The sequence below is a fragment of the Schistocerca piceifrons genome, chromosome X, assembly GCF_021461385.2.
Source record: "Schistocerca piceifrons isolate TAMUIC-IGC-003096 chromosome X, iqSchPice1.1, whole genome shotgun sequence".
In the NCBI taxonomy this organism is placed as follows: Eukaryota; Metazoa; Arthropoda; class Insecta; order Orthoptera; family Acrididae; genus Schistocerca; species Schistocerca piceifrons.
Genome location: NC_060149.1, coordinates 53102806 through 53119761, shown reverse-complemented (window position 1 = coordinate 53119761; position 16956 = coordinate 53102806). Strand labels below are relative to the sequence as shown.

General features: G+C 41.2%; 1 protein-coding gene across 1 annotated transcript in view; it reads right to left on the bottom strand.

Annotated features, from left to right (window-relative positions):
* Positions 1–16956, bottom strand: part of LOC124721691 — an 888717-nt gene that overhangs the window by 364283 nt on the left and 507478 nt on the right. The window contains exons 23-24 of the mRNA XM_047246771.1: positions 16410–16487; positions 5876–5953 (exon numbers count right to left, since the gene is read on the bottom strand). Coding sequence (XP_047102727.1) covers positions 5876–5953; positions 16410–16487 — 156 coding nt within the window. The remainder of the gene's footprint in view (positions 1–5875; positions 5954–16409; positions 16488–16956) is intronic.

Below are 16956 nucleotides of genomic sequence, written 5' to 3'. Positions count from 1 at the left end.
TGCCTCTTCATGAATATAGAATGGCAAGTCATTAATATATAATAAGAACAACAAAGGACCAAGACTGACCCTTGTGGAACCCCATTCTTAATAGTTCCCCAGTTTGAGGAATGTGCTGATTTTTGCATGTTACGAGAACTACTTATTTCAACTTTCTGCACTCTTCCAGTTAGGTACGAATTAAACCATTTGTGCACTGTCCCACTCATGCCACAATACTTGAGCTTGTCTAGCAGAATTTCATGATTTACACAATCAAAAGCCTTTGAGAGATCACAAAAAATCCCAATGGATGGTGTTCGGTTATTCAAATCATTCAAAATTTGACTGGTGAAAGCAAATATGGCATTTTCTGTTGAAAAACCTTTCTGGAAACCAAACTGACATTTTGTTAGTACTTCATTTTTACAGATATGTGAAGCTACTCTTGAATACATTACTTTCTCAAAAATTTTGGATAAAGCTGTTAGAAGGGAGATTGGACGGTAATTGTTGACATCAGATCTATCCCCCTTTTTATGCAGAGGTATAACAATAGCATATTTCAGTCTATCAGGGAAAATGCCCTGTTCCAGAGAGCTATTACACAGGTGGCTGAGAATCTTACTTATCTGTTGAGAACAAGCTTTTAGTATTTTGCTGGAAATGCCATCAATTCCATGTGAGTTTTTGCTTTTAAGCAAGTTTATTATTTTCCTAATTTCAGAGGGAGAAGTGGGTGAGATTTCAATTGTATCAAATTGCATAGGTATGGCCTCTTCCATTAACAGCCTAGCATCTTCTAATGAACACCTGGATCCTACTATATCCACAACATTTAGAAAATGATTATTAAAATTATTTTCAACTTCTGACTTTTTGTTCGTAAAGCTTTCATTAAATTTGATGGTCATACTGTCTTCCTCTGCTCTTGGTTGACCTGTTTCTCTTTTAATAATATTCCAAATTGTTTTAATTTTATTATCAGAGTTGCTGATTTCAGACATGATACACATACTCCTGGATTTTTTAATAACTTTTCTTAATATAACACAGTAGTTTTTATAATTTTTGATAGTTTCTGGGTCACTACTCTTTCTTGCTGTCAGATACATTTTCCTTTTCCGGTTACAAGATATTTTTATACCCTTAGTAAGCCATGGTTTGTTACAAGGTTTCTTACGAGTATATTTAACTATTTTCTTGGGGAAGCAGTTTTCAAATGCATTTACAAAAATGTCATGAAATAAATTATATTTTAAATTGGCATCAGGTTCACGGTACACCTCATCCCAGTCTAACTGCTGTAGGCTTTCCCTGAAATTTGCAATTGTTAAATCGTTGACTGAACGTACTACTTTGGAGGACTGTTTAGTATTGCTGAATGGAGCTATGTCATATATTGTAACTAGCTGTGCACCATGATCAGAAAGACCATTCTCAACAGGCTGAGCATTTATCTGGTTAAACTTATCTTGGTCTATAAAGAAGTTATCTATCAGTGAGCTGCTATCCTTTACCACCCGAGTAGGAAAATCAATAACGGGTGTCAAATTGAAAGAACTGAGTAATACTTCAAGGTCATTTTTCCTATTACCCTCTTTCAGAGAATCTACATTGAAGTCCCCACAAATAATAATTTGCTTCCCCCTGTCTGACAGATAGCACAACAAGGAGTCCAAATTTTTCAGAAATAGATGAAAATTTCCTGATGGGGACCTATATACAGTTACAATTATAAATGTGCCTTTATTTAATTTAAGCTCACAGGCACATGCTTCTATATGTTTCTCTTCACAAAACTTTTTTGTTTCTATACTTTTTGCACAATGATAACTTTTGACATATATGGCAACTCCTCCTTTCTCCATATTTTCTCTCATTACATGTGCAGAGAGCTTATAACCACTTACATTTACCTTATCCATATCAGTAACATGAAAAAAATTCATGCAACATGTATCTGCATGGAAAACTAGACTCTAGTAATTACATATATATGCTGGAAACTGAAATACGGTCACAGGCTGGTGATAATTTGAAATAAAATCATCTAAATAACATGGGACTTTCAAACACATACTTTGTAGCTATAGAATTAATTAATGCTGCCTGCCAAGCTTCACATTCATTTCTTCTTAACATTACCATAATGACAAAAAATCAAAATGATCCTACCAGCATAGGAACTTCATCAACTCTAGCTCATATTTTCTTGAGGGGGGAAAAACACACACACACACACACACACACACACACACACACACACACACACACACACACAGGAGCTAGATATCAACCCCAGCAATCAAACTCATGTGAAAATTCAGGCCATTATGCAGATACTATGCAGGTATGGTCCTCTCAATGTACAGCTTTTAAACATTTGTGTGCTCACGTTGTTTATCATGCATCCCCGCTTCACTGTGATCATGTAATGCCCAAATGCAATGTACTGCACAATGAAATGACAATGCCAAGTGCCCCAAAATGTGAAATGTGAATAGCAAGCGAAGTGGAGGAGGGAATAATACTATGAAATGCAAGCCATATAGTGTAACTCTTACAAGTGTACTCCACTTTAATATTATCAGCTTTACATATCAAATAAAATAACATGCATCAATGATATTCAAAATTAAATTATGCTACACTACATGTTGAAAAACCATCTCATTTGTTTCCACTGCAATTATAAATCACTATATAAAAAGGTTAAAAACGAAGGGATCTTTGACACCGGCTACAAGTTACAAATTGCACACTTTGACACAATGAACATAGCACTTGACCAGGCTCGAAAAAGTATTTCAGTGGATGTTCACTGTATTCTGATGGTCACTGGGGTAACCACTTTGATACTACACATACTGGAAGATCAACCTAACTGCTGGTGAGCATAACTGCCTGTAAAGATGCAGCTGAATTCGAAGGATGGTGTTCCCCTCACAAAAGTTTACATTGGCACCCAGAAGTTGTACTGAGTTGGTAAAGCTCTGGACAAACCCCTGGATCACCCAGAAGCCAAGTATGTCTAGCAGTTGGCAGTACCTCATGCCAAATGGTGGTACTAACACAAAAATGACAGTATCTTCTACTCCAAGCACTGACCAACACTTGTGACTGGAAAATGAATCCACTATTAAAAGTGATCCATTATCCTCTGAGATGATTTTACAAAACACCTCTTCTTGCCATTTCTGTAAGTGTTCCTTGTCCACTTTCCTAAAAGATGAGGCAATAGTGACAAAATAGTCCATGTAAAACAAATTTTGTTTGATACGTGGCACAGAGGATTCAGTCCGCTCTTTTAACAATAAACAGAGGTGACTGCAATGGTCCATCAGCAGATATTGTTGGCATTATTGTGTAGCTATGAGTTGGCATTATTGTGTAGCTACAAGTTGTATTACTGGTGGACTGCACGACTGTGACAACATCTTCTGTTCCTTTTCTCGCAAGAGTTTGACCAGACATCATTTCTAAATTAAATACAATCTGATCCATATCGTAAACATTCTGTTTACTGACCACTTCCACAACAGATCTGGAGTCAGTGACACATTTTTCATAGCTAATTATTATGGCTGCCTCGTTGCATAGCTTTTTGTCATCGTAACATAGTTTACCTTTCATGACACAATATTCTATTTCTGTTGAGGGTGAAAACCTATGCAGGAGATGCCTTGGAATCATTTACACCAATCTCCACTGAGTCTTGAACACCCTACTGCTGTATGTTGTATTTACTTTTGCAAGCTTCTGGTGATGAGTACCATGGTTTTCAATGTATTTATTCCAAACAGATTCGTTTTCTGTTTTAATAATTTAAAACTCTTCTTGATGGTCTAGGAAGATGGATTCCCCTTATTTCCACCTTTCCAAAAAGTAACAGCCTGTTGCATATATTCCTCTTTTATGGTGAAGGTGAAACTGATATTCAATGACTTTACATTGCCAAAGCAGCCTCCACCATCATTTAAGTCCTTGACTGCATGCTGCAGCCCTGTTCAGGCAATGAAAAAGTTCGACAAATGTGACGGTGGTGAAATGGAAGCTTTATTATCACCATCGTGATCCTCTTGTATGCATCCACTGTACATCAATCCAATATTTTCTTGAATATCTAGCACATCTTCATCCGTGCAGCTGTCTATGATATTTGCAACAACGTTTCAAGATATAAGGAAAAGCATAAAGAAACCACCATGTGCTCATTTCATCCAATAACAACAAATATCTATGCTTACCGGTCACGACTTTCAAGAGTTCTAGTTCCTTGACATTTAATCATTGCAGTTTAGTTGTCATTCCATACTGCTCAGAAGGGTTGCACGACAGCCCGTAGGTTCACCAAAATGGTGAACACAAACCTCTTCCTAAACTAGGTGCACAGTATTTCACGTTAGGGCATTACATGACCACAGTGAAGCTGGGTGCATGACAAACAACCTATGCACACGAATGTTTAAAAGCTGCATGTTGAGATGGCCATGGCTGCATAGTATCTGCATAATGGGCCAAAGTTTTGCACGAGATCAGTTGCTAGGGCAGATACCCAGCTCACGCACTTTTACTCAAGAAAATAGTGTCAAGTTGATGAAGTTCCCATGTAAGAAGTATAAATAATACGGTAAAACCCCTTTTTAACGAATCTCAGGGCACCAAAAAATTTGTTCCTTAAAAGAGAGTTTTCCTTAAATAAAGGTTTAGGTCAAAATGCACTAAATAAGTGTTCCAGAATCAAAATTGGAACCTAGGCTATTTAGGCTATATAAATGCTCCATAATCACAAACTCACCTTGTGGTGTATACAAAAATACAGTGAACATGAAAATGTTTCTTGGCAAATTTAAAACTACTCGATATATTTATAATACTTTTTTTTTTTAAATTTCAAGATATTTTGGATGTTAGGTCACATCAAAAGTCATCAACTAGTATCTTGATTTAAAAGGAGAAAATTTTGTTTAGCTAATGGCACTCTATGAATTAGATTTCACAATAATGAATAAAACTGCTTTACTGTCTTTATTTCTGAAAAAAATCTAGAAGAGTAGCCTGCTGCTTCCTTCCAGCACAGCATACTCCTAGATGTTGTTGTTCCAGCTGGTTAATATTGTTAAGAACTGACTCATCCACAACGAAGGATGAGAAATACCTTCTAACAGTCTCAAGTCCTTCCACAGCTGCAGAAAAACTTGGTGTTAGTGAGTCCACATCGTCGTCTTCATCATCATCATCATCACCACCACTGTCACCACCAACTTTTCGTCGTTTGCTGGCCATATTACACATACAAAAACACTATTGTAAGTAGACTACACAACTACAGTATACACTTAATGTTGTCACTTTATAGCGTCAGACATGACAGCTGGAGTGCGGTAGTGTGGAAGAATTTTGTTTTCAAATGACCAGTTTAACATTCACCAATCTCGATAACTTCACAACTATCGATACGAGACCAATATCTGAACGCTAAAACAGACATCGATTTTAAGAATACATATGATCAAAGCCTAAAGTGACGATTTAATGTCCAAAAATAAGAAGTGCAGCTGCAGACCGTATTTTAAATTGAGAATTGTAACACACTTATTCCTTAAAAGTGGGATTTAAAAGAAAGTGCAATTCATTAAAACCGAATTTCAGGAACACTGTTTTTATGGCGTTATCGCTGGGACCAACAAATGTATTCCTTAAAAGTGGGATTTCCTTAAAAGCAGATCCATTAATACGGGGTTTTACTGTGTTTCACTGCATTTTAACAAAATTGTAGCTACAATGTAGACAAAGCAAAGCTTACAGCAATACCCTGTCAATATTTACAGAAATCACTTACTGAAATACTAATTGCAACCATGACTAAAGCATAGGTGTAGTGAATACATACCTGATTCATTGTGATATCTGGGCCATCTGCTAGCTTTAAAAAATTTCTTCTGTCTAGATGATTCAGCATATGGCTCAGCTGCTAAAAAACAGAACATTAGTCAGAGTAACTCACAACTATGAACACATTCTTTTCTTTTGTAGTCAAAGAAAATGAAGAGAATGAAATATCATAGCCATGTGAGTTACAGAAATAAGCACTACCTGGTGATTTTTATGTAAATCAGGATTATGAACCCAAACTCAAAATTACCACCATCAACACCACCATCATCATCATAAAAAAACAACAACAACAACAACAACAACAACAACAACAATGGTTCTGCTCAGTTAAGTATTACCAAGTGCATTATCACAATTGCAAATATGCATCGAAGTAGCTAAAACTGATTGTGGCTTTTCTGAAGATAAAGTAGTTCACCATTCAGGGAGGTTATAGATGATGTGTTACTTAGAAACTTTGTCCATTTCCTCCTTACATTTTTGCAAATTCTACTATGCTAGGCTTCAGCAAAATATGTAAAAACTGTAACAATTAAGATCAATCTACAGCATCAGAATCTGTTTTTCACTCTGCAGGTGATTGTGCATAGTTTTGAAACTTCCTTGCAGACTGAACTGTGTGTCAGATTCCATCTGAAAGCTAGCAGGGTCCCCTGCCTCCTTTATGTATCCATCAATGACTCAGCACCTGAACTATTTAGTGAGTTAATACCTTTAGTTATTAATTTACTGAAAATGTTATTACTAGAGCCCAGATTTTCATGCACTATTACACCATAAAACATGCATGCATTCATTCAATATCATATCATTAAACATGCATAATAATGCAGCAAAACAATAAAAGTATGCAGTATCAGTTCTATATTTATTTCTAGTTTCTTCTGAAACAGAACACAATCACCAATTTCTCCCACTTTTCTTCTCTTACACTCAAGCGATTACCAACAGAACATTTAGTTACCCATAAAATGGACCTTTCTGTGTAACAAGAAGTGACCGGTGTATGCCTAAGTGAAGAAATTATGAATGAAGTATGATTAAGTTGAGAGTTTTTGCATTTCTGCCACAAACTATTTTTGTCATCCTCAAAGCTCAAAATCAGGATTTGATCTTTGTCACCTTAAAAGCTGCAACATCCACTTCTTCACAGGATAATGGCAGATTCCACCTGTGGCTAAGAACTTTGTTGCTGCTGAAGGGAAATGCACATAATTTGATTTGATGTAAAGCTTATCTTGCTTCACATCTGTTTTCCTGAATACACCTTCCACATCTTTAATGCAAACTGCAATAGTGTCTTCAAAAGTCTACAGTCCAAAAAAGAAGGAAAAATACTAGGATGCAGTAACTTAAGACTTTTCAATAGAATGAGGCAGATAGATGCCAACTTCGATCGATCTACATCTACATCTACATTTACACTCCGCAAGCCACCCAACGGTGTGTGGCGGAGGGCACTTTACGTGCCACTGTCATTACCTCCCTTTCCTGTTCCAGTCGTGTATGGTTCATGGGAAGAATGACTGTCTGAAAGCCTCTGTGCACGCTCGAATCTCTCTAATTTTACATTCGTGATCTCCTCGGGAGGTATAAGTAGGGGGAAGCAATATATTCAATACCTCATCCAGAAACGCACCCTCTCGAACCCTGGCAAGCAAGCTACACCGCGATGCAGAGCGCCTCTCTTGCAGAGTCTGCCACTCGAGTTTGCTAAACATCTCCGTAGCACTATCACGCTTACCAAATAACCCTGTGATGAAACATGCCGCTCTTGTTTGGATCTTCTCTATCTCCTCTGTCAACTCGACCTGGTACGGATGCCACACTGATGAGCAGTACTCAAGTATAGGTCGAATGAGTGTTTTCTAAGCCACCTCCTTTGTTGGTGGACCACATTTTCTAAGGACTCGCCCAATGAATCTCAACCTGGCACCCGCCTTATATGATTATTCCACTTCAAATCATTCCGCATGCATACTCCCAGATATTTTACAGAAGTAACTGCTACCAGTGTTTGTTCTGCTATCATACAATCATACAATAAAGGATCCTTCTTTCTATGTATTCGCAATATATTACATTTGTCTATGTTAAGGGTCAGTTGCCACTCCCTGCACCAAGTGCCTATCCGCTGCAGATTTCCCTCCATTTCACTGCAATTTTCTAATGTTGCAACTGCTCTGTATACCACAGCATCATCCGCGAAAAGCCGCATGGACCTTCCGACACTATCTATAGGAATTCATGCTCCCTTACTGAAAGCTTAATCAAAATTATCACAGTAAAATCTGGCAGCAATACCAGGAGGTTATAATTAAATTTTCCCTGTTTAACATGTTATAGAATGGAAGCTAATTACCATACGAGTACCAAACTTGGTAGCGTTAATGTCCAGAATATGGGGTGCATAAATTCCATTTGTCACAGTGCCACCATCCGGATCCAACTATGGTCAACTGGTGCCGTGATCAGTAATCGTGTTTCATAGTTTCACACACCTGACCAGTCACAGTGCACTTGTTGACTTGAGCTTTGACAAATGGAGCAGGGAATTATTGGTGAAGCCCTATTATCAAAACAGCAGTAATGCTACAGCTGTACTTTGAGAATATTGCTGAAAGAATTATGGAAGTGTCCTCATTCTCTACCTGCTATGATGATGTAGTTTGAATCAACTGGAGAACTGGGTGTTACTCTGGGAAGAGGCCAACAATGGGTTGCACCACAGTTGTTTGTTTGTTTGTTTTGTTTTAGGGCATAAAAACAAATTGGGTCATACACACCCAACTTTAGAACACAAAGAAGACAAAGAAGAGTTAAAAAACGACTATATGTCAATCCAAATTGACATACAAGAAGACAGCTAAAAAGAGGGACTAAGAGAAAGGGCTACAAAAGACACCATACAGTATGACAAGGTCGACAGCCTGCACGTCATTTGCTAAAACGGCTGATAATTCAGACAGCAAACCCAAGTGGGAACATAAACAGTTAAAAAATGTGCATTCCATCAGGAAGTGGCAGACAGTTAAAAGTTGGGTGCAATGTATACAAAGTGGTGGTGGAGCGCCACTTATCAAATGATGATGGCTAAAAAGGCAGTGCCCAATATGCAACCTAGTTTAAAATGACCTCCTCCTGAGGGCTGAGAGAAAGTCGTCCAAGCCACTGGGAGGAGGTTAATTATCAGGAGCTTATTCCAATGAAGGGAGAACCAATGGCAATGCCAAAGGGAAACCATCTCCTGACAGATGGCAACTGAGGTATTATCAGATGGAATATAAGAACCAGTGGGCTGACGTACGAGGATTGCAGGTTTGGCAGCAGCATCAGCAGCATCAGCAGCCTCATTTCCTGGCAGACTGATGTGACCAGGAACCCACATAAACATCACAGTGGCTCCATCAGGAGTGAGCAAGTGACAGTTTTCCTGGACCTGCTGCACTAAGGGATGGGTGATGTACAGCACACACAGACTTTGAAGGGTGCTGAGAGTTTCTGAGCAGAGGATGTACTACGTGGCCTGATAGAGGGCAAAGAGCTCGGTTGTAAATACTGAGTAGTGTGCCAGGAGTCATTATCAAAAGATGTGGGCACCAATGACGAAGGCACACCTGACACCAAGGTCAGTGTGAGAGCCATCAGTTTACAAAAAAGGTACTATCACGAAGTTCCATGCGAAGGTCATGAAACTGAAGACAATAGAGCAAGGCTGGAATAGTGTCCTCAGGAAGCAAATGAAGGCCTAGGTGAACATGGGACACTGCATAAATCCTAGGTGGTGAAGGGTTCACAGCTACTGGGAAAGTTGCAGGTAGTGTGAAGTTAAGCTGTTGAAGCAAGTGCCAAAAGCAGACTCCAGGAGGAAACAAAAAGTTCAAATGTGTGCGAATTCCTAAGGGACCAACCTGCTAAGGTCATCAGTCCCTAGGCTTACACACTACTTAAACTAACTCTTGCTAAGAACAACACACACACCCATGCCTGAGGGAGGACTCAAACATCCGGTGGGAGGGGCCGTGCAATCCATGACATGGCGCCTCAAACTGCTCAGCCACTCCGTGCAGCCAGGAGATGACAGAAAAGGATGCACCCCAAACTGGGGATCAAAGGAATCATTGAAGGAGACGGCACAGGATGGGTGGCCACACATGGCATACAAATGGCATGCATACCTGCTGAGGAGAAATTCACAGTGATACGGCAGTGGTAGTTCAATGGCTTCAGCATACAGACTCTCAATTGGGCTGGTGTAAAAGGTGGCAGTGGCCAAATGGATGCCATGATGGTGGATAGTGTTCAGTCGCGTAAGAGGGACGGACGTGCAGATGCATAAAGAAAGCACCCATAGTCTAGTTTCAAACGGACAAGGGACCAGTGCAAATGGAGGAAGGTGGTTCAATCTGCACTCCAGGAAGTACCATTGAGGGCATGTAGGACACTGAGGTACCATGTACAGCAGGCTGCCAAGTAAGACACACAAGAGGACCCAGAGTGTTTCCTATTGAGCATGAGCCCCAGGAATTTTGTAGTTTCAATGAACGGAAGAGCAACAGGTCCAAGATGTAAAGATGGTGGGATAAAACAATTGCACCACCAGAAATTCATACAGAACAGCAATAGATGGCAAAATCATCAACAAAAAGAGAGCCGCAGATGCCCGGCGGGAGACAGGCCATGATAGGGTTAATGGCGATAGCAAAGACGACAATGCTCAGGACAGAACCCTTGGGCACACAGGTTTCCTGGGTAAAGATGTCTGAGAAAGGGGAACACACACGCACCTTGAAAAAAATATTCCTGAAGGAAACAGAGCAGGTAGCCACAGAAGCCTCATGTGTAAAAAGTACAGAGGATACCAGTTCTCCAGCAGGTGTCATAGGCCTACTGCAAATCAAAAAACATGGCCACAGTCTGAGATTTCTGCAGAAAACCACTCATGACATGGGTGGGCAAAGTAACAAGATGGTTAACTGCAGAACGGCACACTCAAAATCCACACTGTGCAGTCGTTAGTAAATTGTGAGACTCGAGCCATCATACGAGCCGGGCATGAATCATATGTTCCTCCACATTGCAACAACAGCTGGTGGGAGAGATGGGGTAGTAGCAAGAAGGAAGGTTTTTGTCCTTACCAGGCTTAGGTATGGGTATGACTGTGGCTTCATATCAACGTCCAGGGAAATGTGCCCTCTGACAGATGCAGTTGTACGTATTAAGCAGAAACTGCATGCCCGCAAGAGAAAAGTACTGCAACATCTGAATGTGGGCAGCATCTGACGCTGGGACGGAGGATCAGGATGAACTGAAAGCAAGGTCTAGCTCCCTTGTAGTAAAGGCGGCACTGTAGCACTCATGATTCTGAGAAAAGAAGGGTGTCGCCCGAGCCGCCTCCACTCGTTTCCGATGGAGGAAGGCAGGGTGATAGTGGGAAGAGCTCAAAATTTCTGCAAAATGGCAGCCCACAGTGTTGGAGATAGCAATATGGTCCACAATGACATCTTCTGCTACTGTCAGGCTGGAAATTGGCGAACGGATCTTGATACTAAAGAGCCGCCGGAGGTTGACCCACACAACAGAGTAAGAGCTGGAACTGTTAAAAGAACTAGCGAATGAAATCCAGCCAGCTTTTTTGCTATCCTGAAGAACATGATGACACTGTGCACACATCTTTTTATAATGAATGAAGTGTGCCATCATAGGATGATGGTTAAAAATGCAGAGAGCATGTCTTCGTATGCGGATTGCATCGTGGCATGCCTCAGTCCACCAAGGGACTGGGACACAGCATGGCAAAGAGGAAGTGCAAGGAATGGAACATTCTGCAGCAGTAAGGATAATGTTTGTGAGATATTCCACCTGGTCATCACAACTGGGGAACTCTTGTTCTTTGAAGGTCGTCAGGAAGGAGTAAAACCACTAGGCAGACTTAGTAAGCTGCCATTTTGGTGTGCACACGGGTGGAGTAGGGGTCAGCAAAAGGATAACACATGGGAAATGGTTGCTCAAGTAGGTGTCAGAAAGAACAGACCACTCAAGACAATGGGCAACATGGGCAGTGCAGAAGGATAGGTACAAATGGAAATAGGTGTGCTAAAAGTCGGAAAGAAATGTGGGTCCTCCAGTAGCTCCATGGTCGCTCGAATAGGTGTCAGAAAGAACGGACCACTCAAGACAATGGGCAAGCTGGGCAGTGCAGAAGGATAGGTTCAAATGGAAATAGGTACGCGAGGAGTCGGAAAGGAATGTGGGTGCTCCAGTGTTAAGGCAGAAGAGGTTGAGTTGATTGAGAAACTCAGTCAAGAGGGCACCACTCTGACAGGTTCTAGGAGAACCCCAAAGGGGATGATGCGCATTAAAGTTACTGAGTAGCAGAAATGGGAGAGGTAGCTGCCCAATAAGCTGAAGGAAGTCTGCCCTGGTGACACTGAATGACAAAAGGACATAAATGGTACAGAGGGAGAAAGTCAGGTGAGGAAGGAAAAGGCAAACTGCAACAGTTTGAAGATGGGTAGTCAGGGAGGTAGGTTAACTATAAACATAAGTCCATATGAGCAGCATGACACCCCCAGAGATGGAATTCCAACCTCAGGGAGAAGGTCAAAATGAACTGGGAAGAAACATGAAAGCTCAAAGTGGTCATGAGGACGCAATTTGGTTTCCTGAAGGCAGAGTACAAGGGGATGCTGCAAGGCTAAAAGCAGCCATAAATCCTCTTTGTGGGACTGAAGACCATGAACATTCCATTGGAGAAGAGTCATGATGAGGAAGAAATGAACAGGTGTCACCTTGGTGACTGCTGAGTGACAGCCTGCAAAGGCTAACTGCTACAGGGCACAGAAGCAGGAGGCTCCTGCTCCATGAAGTCCACAGAAGCATGGGCTTGCTCAGCTTATGCTGTCGGTCTGTGGAGTCCAACACTGAAAAATGGCTGGTGGTGTGCACCGGCAGCACAGAGGCCAGCCGGGCTAAAATATCATGTGGCAACACTGTCAAAAAGGATCTCCAAGTCAGCGAAGGAGAAGACCGTTTGCCTTTGTTCAACTTCTTCGAGCCTTTCCAGTTAGCAGACGCTGACTCAGGTGTTGTTTGGCTCGATAGACATAGGAGGTCTTCATGGGAGTACCCCTACTGTCCTTTCCAGCCTACTGGTTGTGTAGCTGGGGGCTTCACCCCTAGAGGGAAGAGTTTGATGGCTTGTTGCACAGCTGAATGGGGGGATGGCGATGCTACCTCGACACTGGGCAACTTCACAACCTCAGAGCTGAATTTGAGGTCACATACCTGTGTGGCCATGTCCTTGATGGAGCGAGAGGTAACAAGAACAGAACCGTAAGTGCCAGATGGGGAGATGCAGGGTTTGCGACTAGCCAATAATTTATGAGTGACTGGTAAGGCACTTTTTCCTTTACCTGGATCTCCTGGACAGCCTGCTCATCAAGATACACAGGACAATCGCAAGAGGAGGTGGCATGGTCGCCAGTGCAGTTGATACAGTGGGGAGAAGGAGGCAGGCCTTCCACAGGTTACACATTTGGCTGGGTGTCGACAAGATGTTCTAGTGTGGTTGAAATGACGACACTGGTAGCAGTGCATCGGGTTCGCAATGTACGGTCGGACTGTGATAATTTCATAGCCTGCTTTGGTCTGGGGATGGAAGCACGACTCTATCAAAGGTGAGAAGAAGATTGCAGGTGGGCACTAAGGAGGAATCTACCTTTTTCCATCACCCAATGGACACAGCGACACCCTGGTGAGAGAGGTAAGATTGGACTTCAACCTCGGTCAGACCATCGAGCAGCCTAGTCCACATAACATCATGGGAAGAATTCAGAGTTCTATGGGCCTTGACATGAACAGGATAGTTGTGGAGAAGCGAGGTGGCAAGCAGTTGTTGTGCTTGAGAATTAGAAGCAGTGTCCAAAAGCAAAGTGCCATTCGATAAACGAGAGCAGGATTTCACAGGGCTGGCAATGGCATCAACACCTTTCTTAACAAAAAACGGAATGAGTGACCAGCTTCAGTACATGAAACCACAAAGAACTGTGGTGCAACTGGAAGGGTCTTTGAATCATCAGCCTTATTCTTTTTACGTTTCATAGACACCGACTGTGAAGATGATCGGCTCATTGTGAGAAAATCCCTCACGATTGCCAGCATCTACGATAGTGTGCTCCTTCCATTTGGGGGACCCTTCACAAGAAGGCGCACCTGCCTTAGGTGATTGTTCACATCTCAGGTCAGGCCACACCTCCCAAACACCTGACTGAGGGACCAATCAACAATTTGGGAATGTAGCAGCTAAGGCGATCACTCCTCCCTGGGCCTGGCCTGTAATAGGGCGTATGTGCGAACCCTACCTATCGACCCGGAGCTGGGAATTGCGCATTACCAAGTCATCTGTTACATGTCACAATGCATGGGCCAGCCATTAGGCGTGCACAGGGAAGAAGAAGAAGAAAAAGAGGAAGCTCAAGTGCCAAAGTGGAGGAACGAGAGGAGAAGTGAAACAAAGAAATGAAAAGGGAATGAAAAACAGTGGTGAGACTGTTCTTATCTCAGGGAATGCGGAACATTCCCAGTAACACCCCACATGTGTTCCCCAAGGGAGGGGAAAAAGATTAGCAAGAGGATAGACATGCAGCATGGAAGGGAAAAGATGCTGCAAAGGCTGTGGCCCTGTGGTAGCCAAGCACGAACCCGCCGAAGAGTGGCGAAACCCCTGGGAGGACTATATGTGGTTGATGAAATCCTGTTCCTATGGCAGACAACACTGTGTGCAATTCCCAATTGGCAGGCAGTGTGTGTGCTGTGTCTCGAATGTTGAACATCCTGTGGTCCACTATATGGAAGGTGCTTCGAACCATTCTCAAATGGTATCCATACAAGATCCATATCATGCAGCAGCTTGCATCACAGGATGAGAACAATGTGTTGACTTTGCTCTCCACTTTCTCGACGTTAACGAGGGCTTGCCCTGAACCATCCTATGGACAGACGAAGCTCATTTTTATCTAGCAGGTGAGGTGAACACATAGAATTGCCGAGTGTAAGGATCTTCACCTCCAGTCACTGTGCATGAAGTTCTTCTGTATGGCGAATATGTCACCGTATGGTGTGGCTTCATTGCTACGTTCATCATTGGCCCATTCTTTTTAGAACAGGTTGGCACTCAAGGACCAAAGACGAGCAGTGTGACAGGTCAGTGTTACTGTGATATGCTTTGCCAGCATGTCACACCTGCCCTACAGGAGAGAGATGCATTGAGCTCAACACTTTTCATGCAAGATGGGGCCCCATCACACATCACTCATGTTGTTCACCTGCTTCTCCGAAACACATCTGGAAATGATCGAATTATCGACCGAATGTTTCCAAATGCTCAGCTGTCACAATCACTTGATCTCTCATTCTGTGATTTCTGGTTGTGGGGCTACCTGAAGGACAGAGTTTACCACAGGAATATTCACACATATGCTAATCTGAAGCGTAGTATATCAGGAGAGGTTGCGAGCATACCTACAAACATGTTTCGTTCTGCTGTGCATAATGCAATCCTGTGCTTTCAGACTCTTCTGGACACTGATGGATGCCATATAGAGCCCCTTTTGTAGCAGTAATGGTACCGGAATGTAATGGTATGATGTACCATAGCAGCACATCAAAAGTGTTTCAACTGAACTGATTCTGCATTATTTCTCTTCCGCATGTCCTTGACATTAATGCTACCAAGTTCGGTACTCATATGCTAATTAGTATCCTTGTTATGTGTTCAGTGGGGAAAGTTTAATTATAGCCACCTGGTATTTTAATTGATTTTACACCATATATCACATATGCACAAATACTGTATAACAATAATATGGTCCTTTTTCAGTCTGAATTTATTGGCACAAAGAATACTGACTTCTACAAACATCTACTGAGCTGAAGTAGGGCACTTAAGCTCACTATGAAGTTCACAGATACTGTAACAAATTTGCACAATTACTCATGTTCTGCACTTTTGGCTTAGTTCATATGAGTGAATCAATAAAAGATGCTATCATGCATGTTACTGGAAAATAAACACAAAGGTAATGAAAGTGATATAATATGCATTATAAATGTTTCAATTCAAGCAGTCTTCAAAATAAGCATTTACTGCTCACATTGCCACACATGCAACATGCATTTGCATGCAAATCTGGACTCTTTGTTATCATAGATCTGCCTCGGAAAGTGAATAAGTCTCATAGACAACTGACAATTTGAAATAAAATCAACTAAAGAAAAAGGGGCTTTCAAACATATGATTTTTATTTATAGAATAAATTAATGCTGGTGACCAAACTTCACATTTATTACAAAAAGAAATCAAATGATCCCACGAAGAAGTATAAATAATATTTGATTGAATTTGAGAAAAATGATAACTAGTGGTTATATGATTATATGAAGCAAAGTTCATGCACTACCGTGTCAATATTTATAGAAGGAAAACTAATTGCTACCAAGACTACAGAACAGATGTATTGAACATATACCAGATTCATCGTGATCCATGGGCCACCTGCCGGGTCTAAAAAATTTCTTGCGTTTAAATGATTCAGCGTATGGTTCACCTGTGACAAAATACAACATTGATCAATGTAATTGTGCAACTATCAACTGTGCAACTATCTTTTACTCTTGTAAAAGAACGAAAATGAAGAGAATGAATTATCATAGCCATGTGAGTTTCAGAAATGAACACAACTGAGTGTGTTTATGTACTGGGTGATCAAAAAGTCAGTATAAATTTGAAAACTTAATAAACCTCAGAAAATGTAGATAGAGAGGTAAAAATTGCCACACATGCTTGGAATGACATGGGGTTTTATTAGGGGAAAAAAAAATAAAAAAAGGAAACCTGTTTATCACTATGCCCAATCTTATTTGCCTTTGTCCAGTGATAGCAATATATTCATCACAACCAAATCCAAACACACAATGCACTTTAGGTTATGATAAAATATTTTAATTGTTTTCTGCCCTTCATCACATACACGGCAATATTGTATATCAATAACAGGATCCTTTTTCAATTTAAAT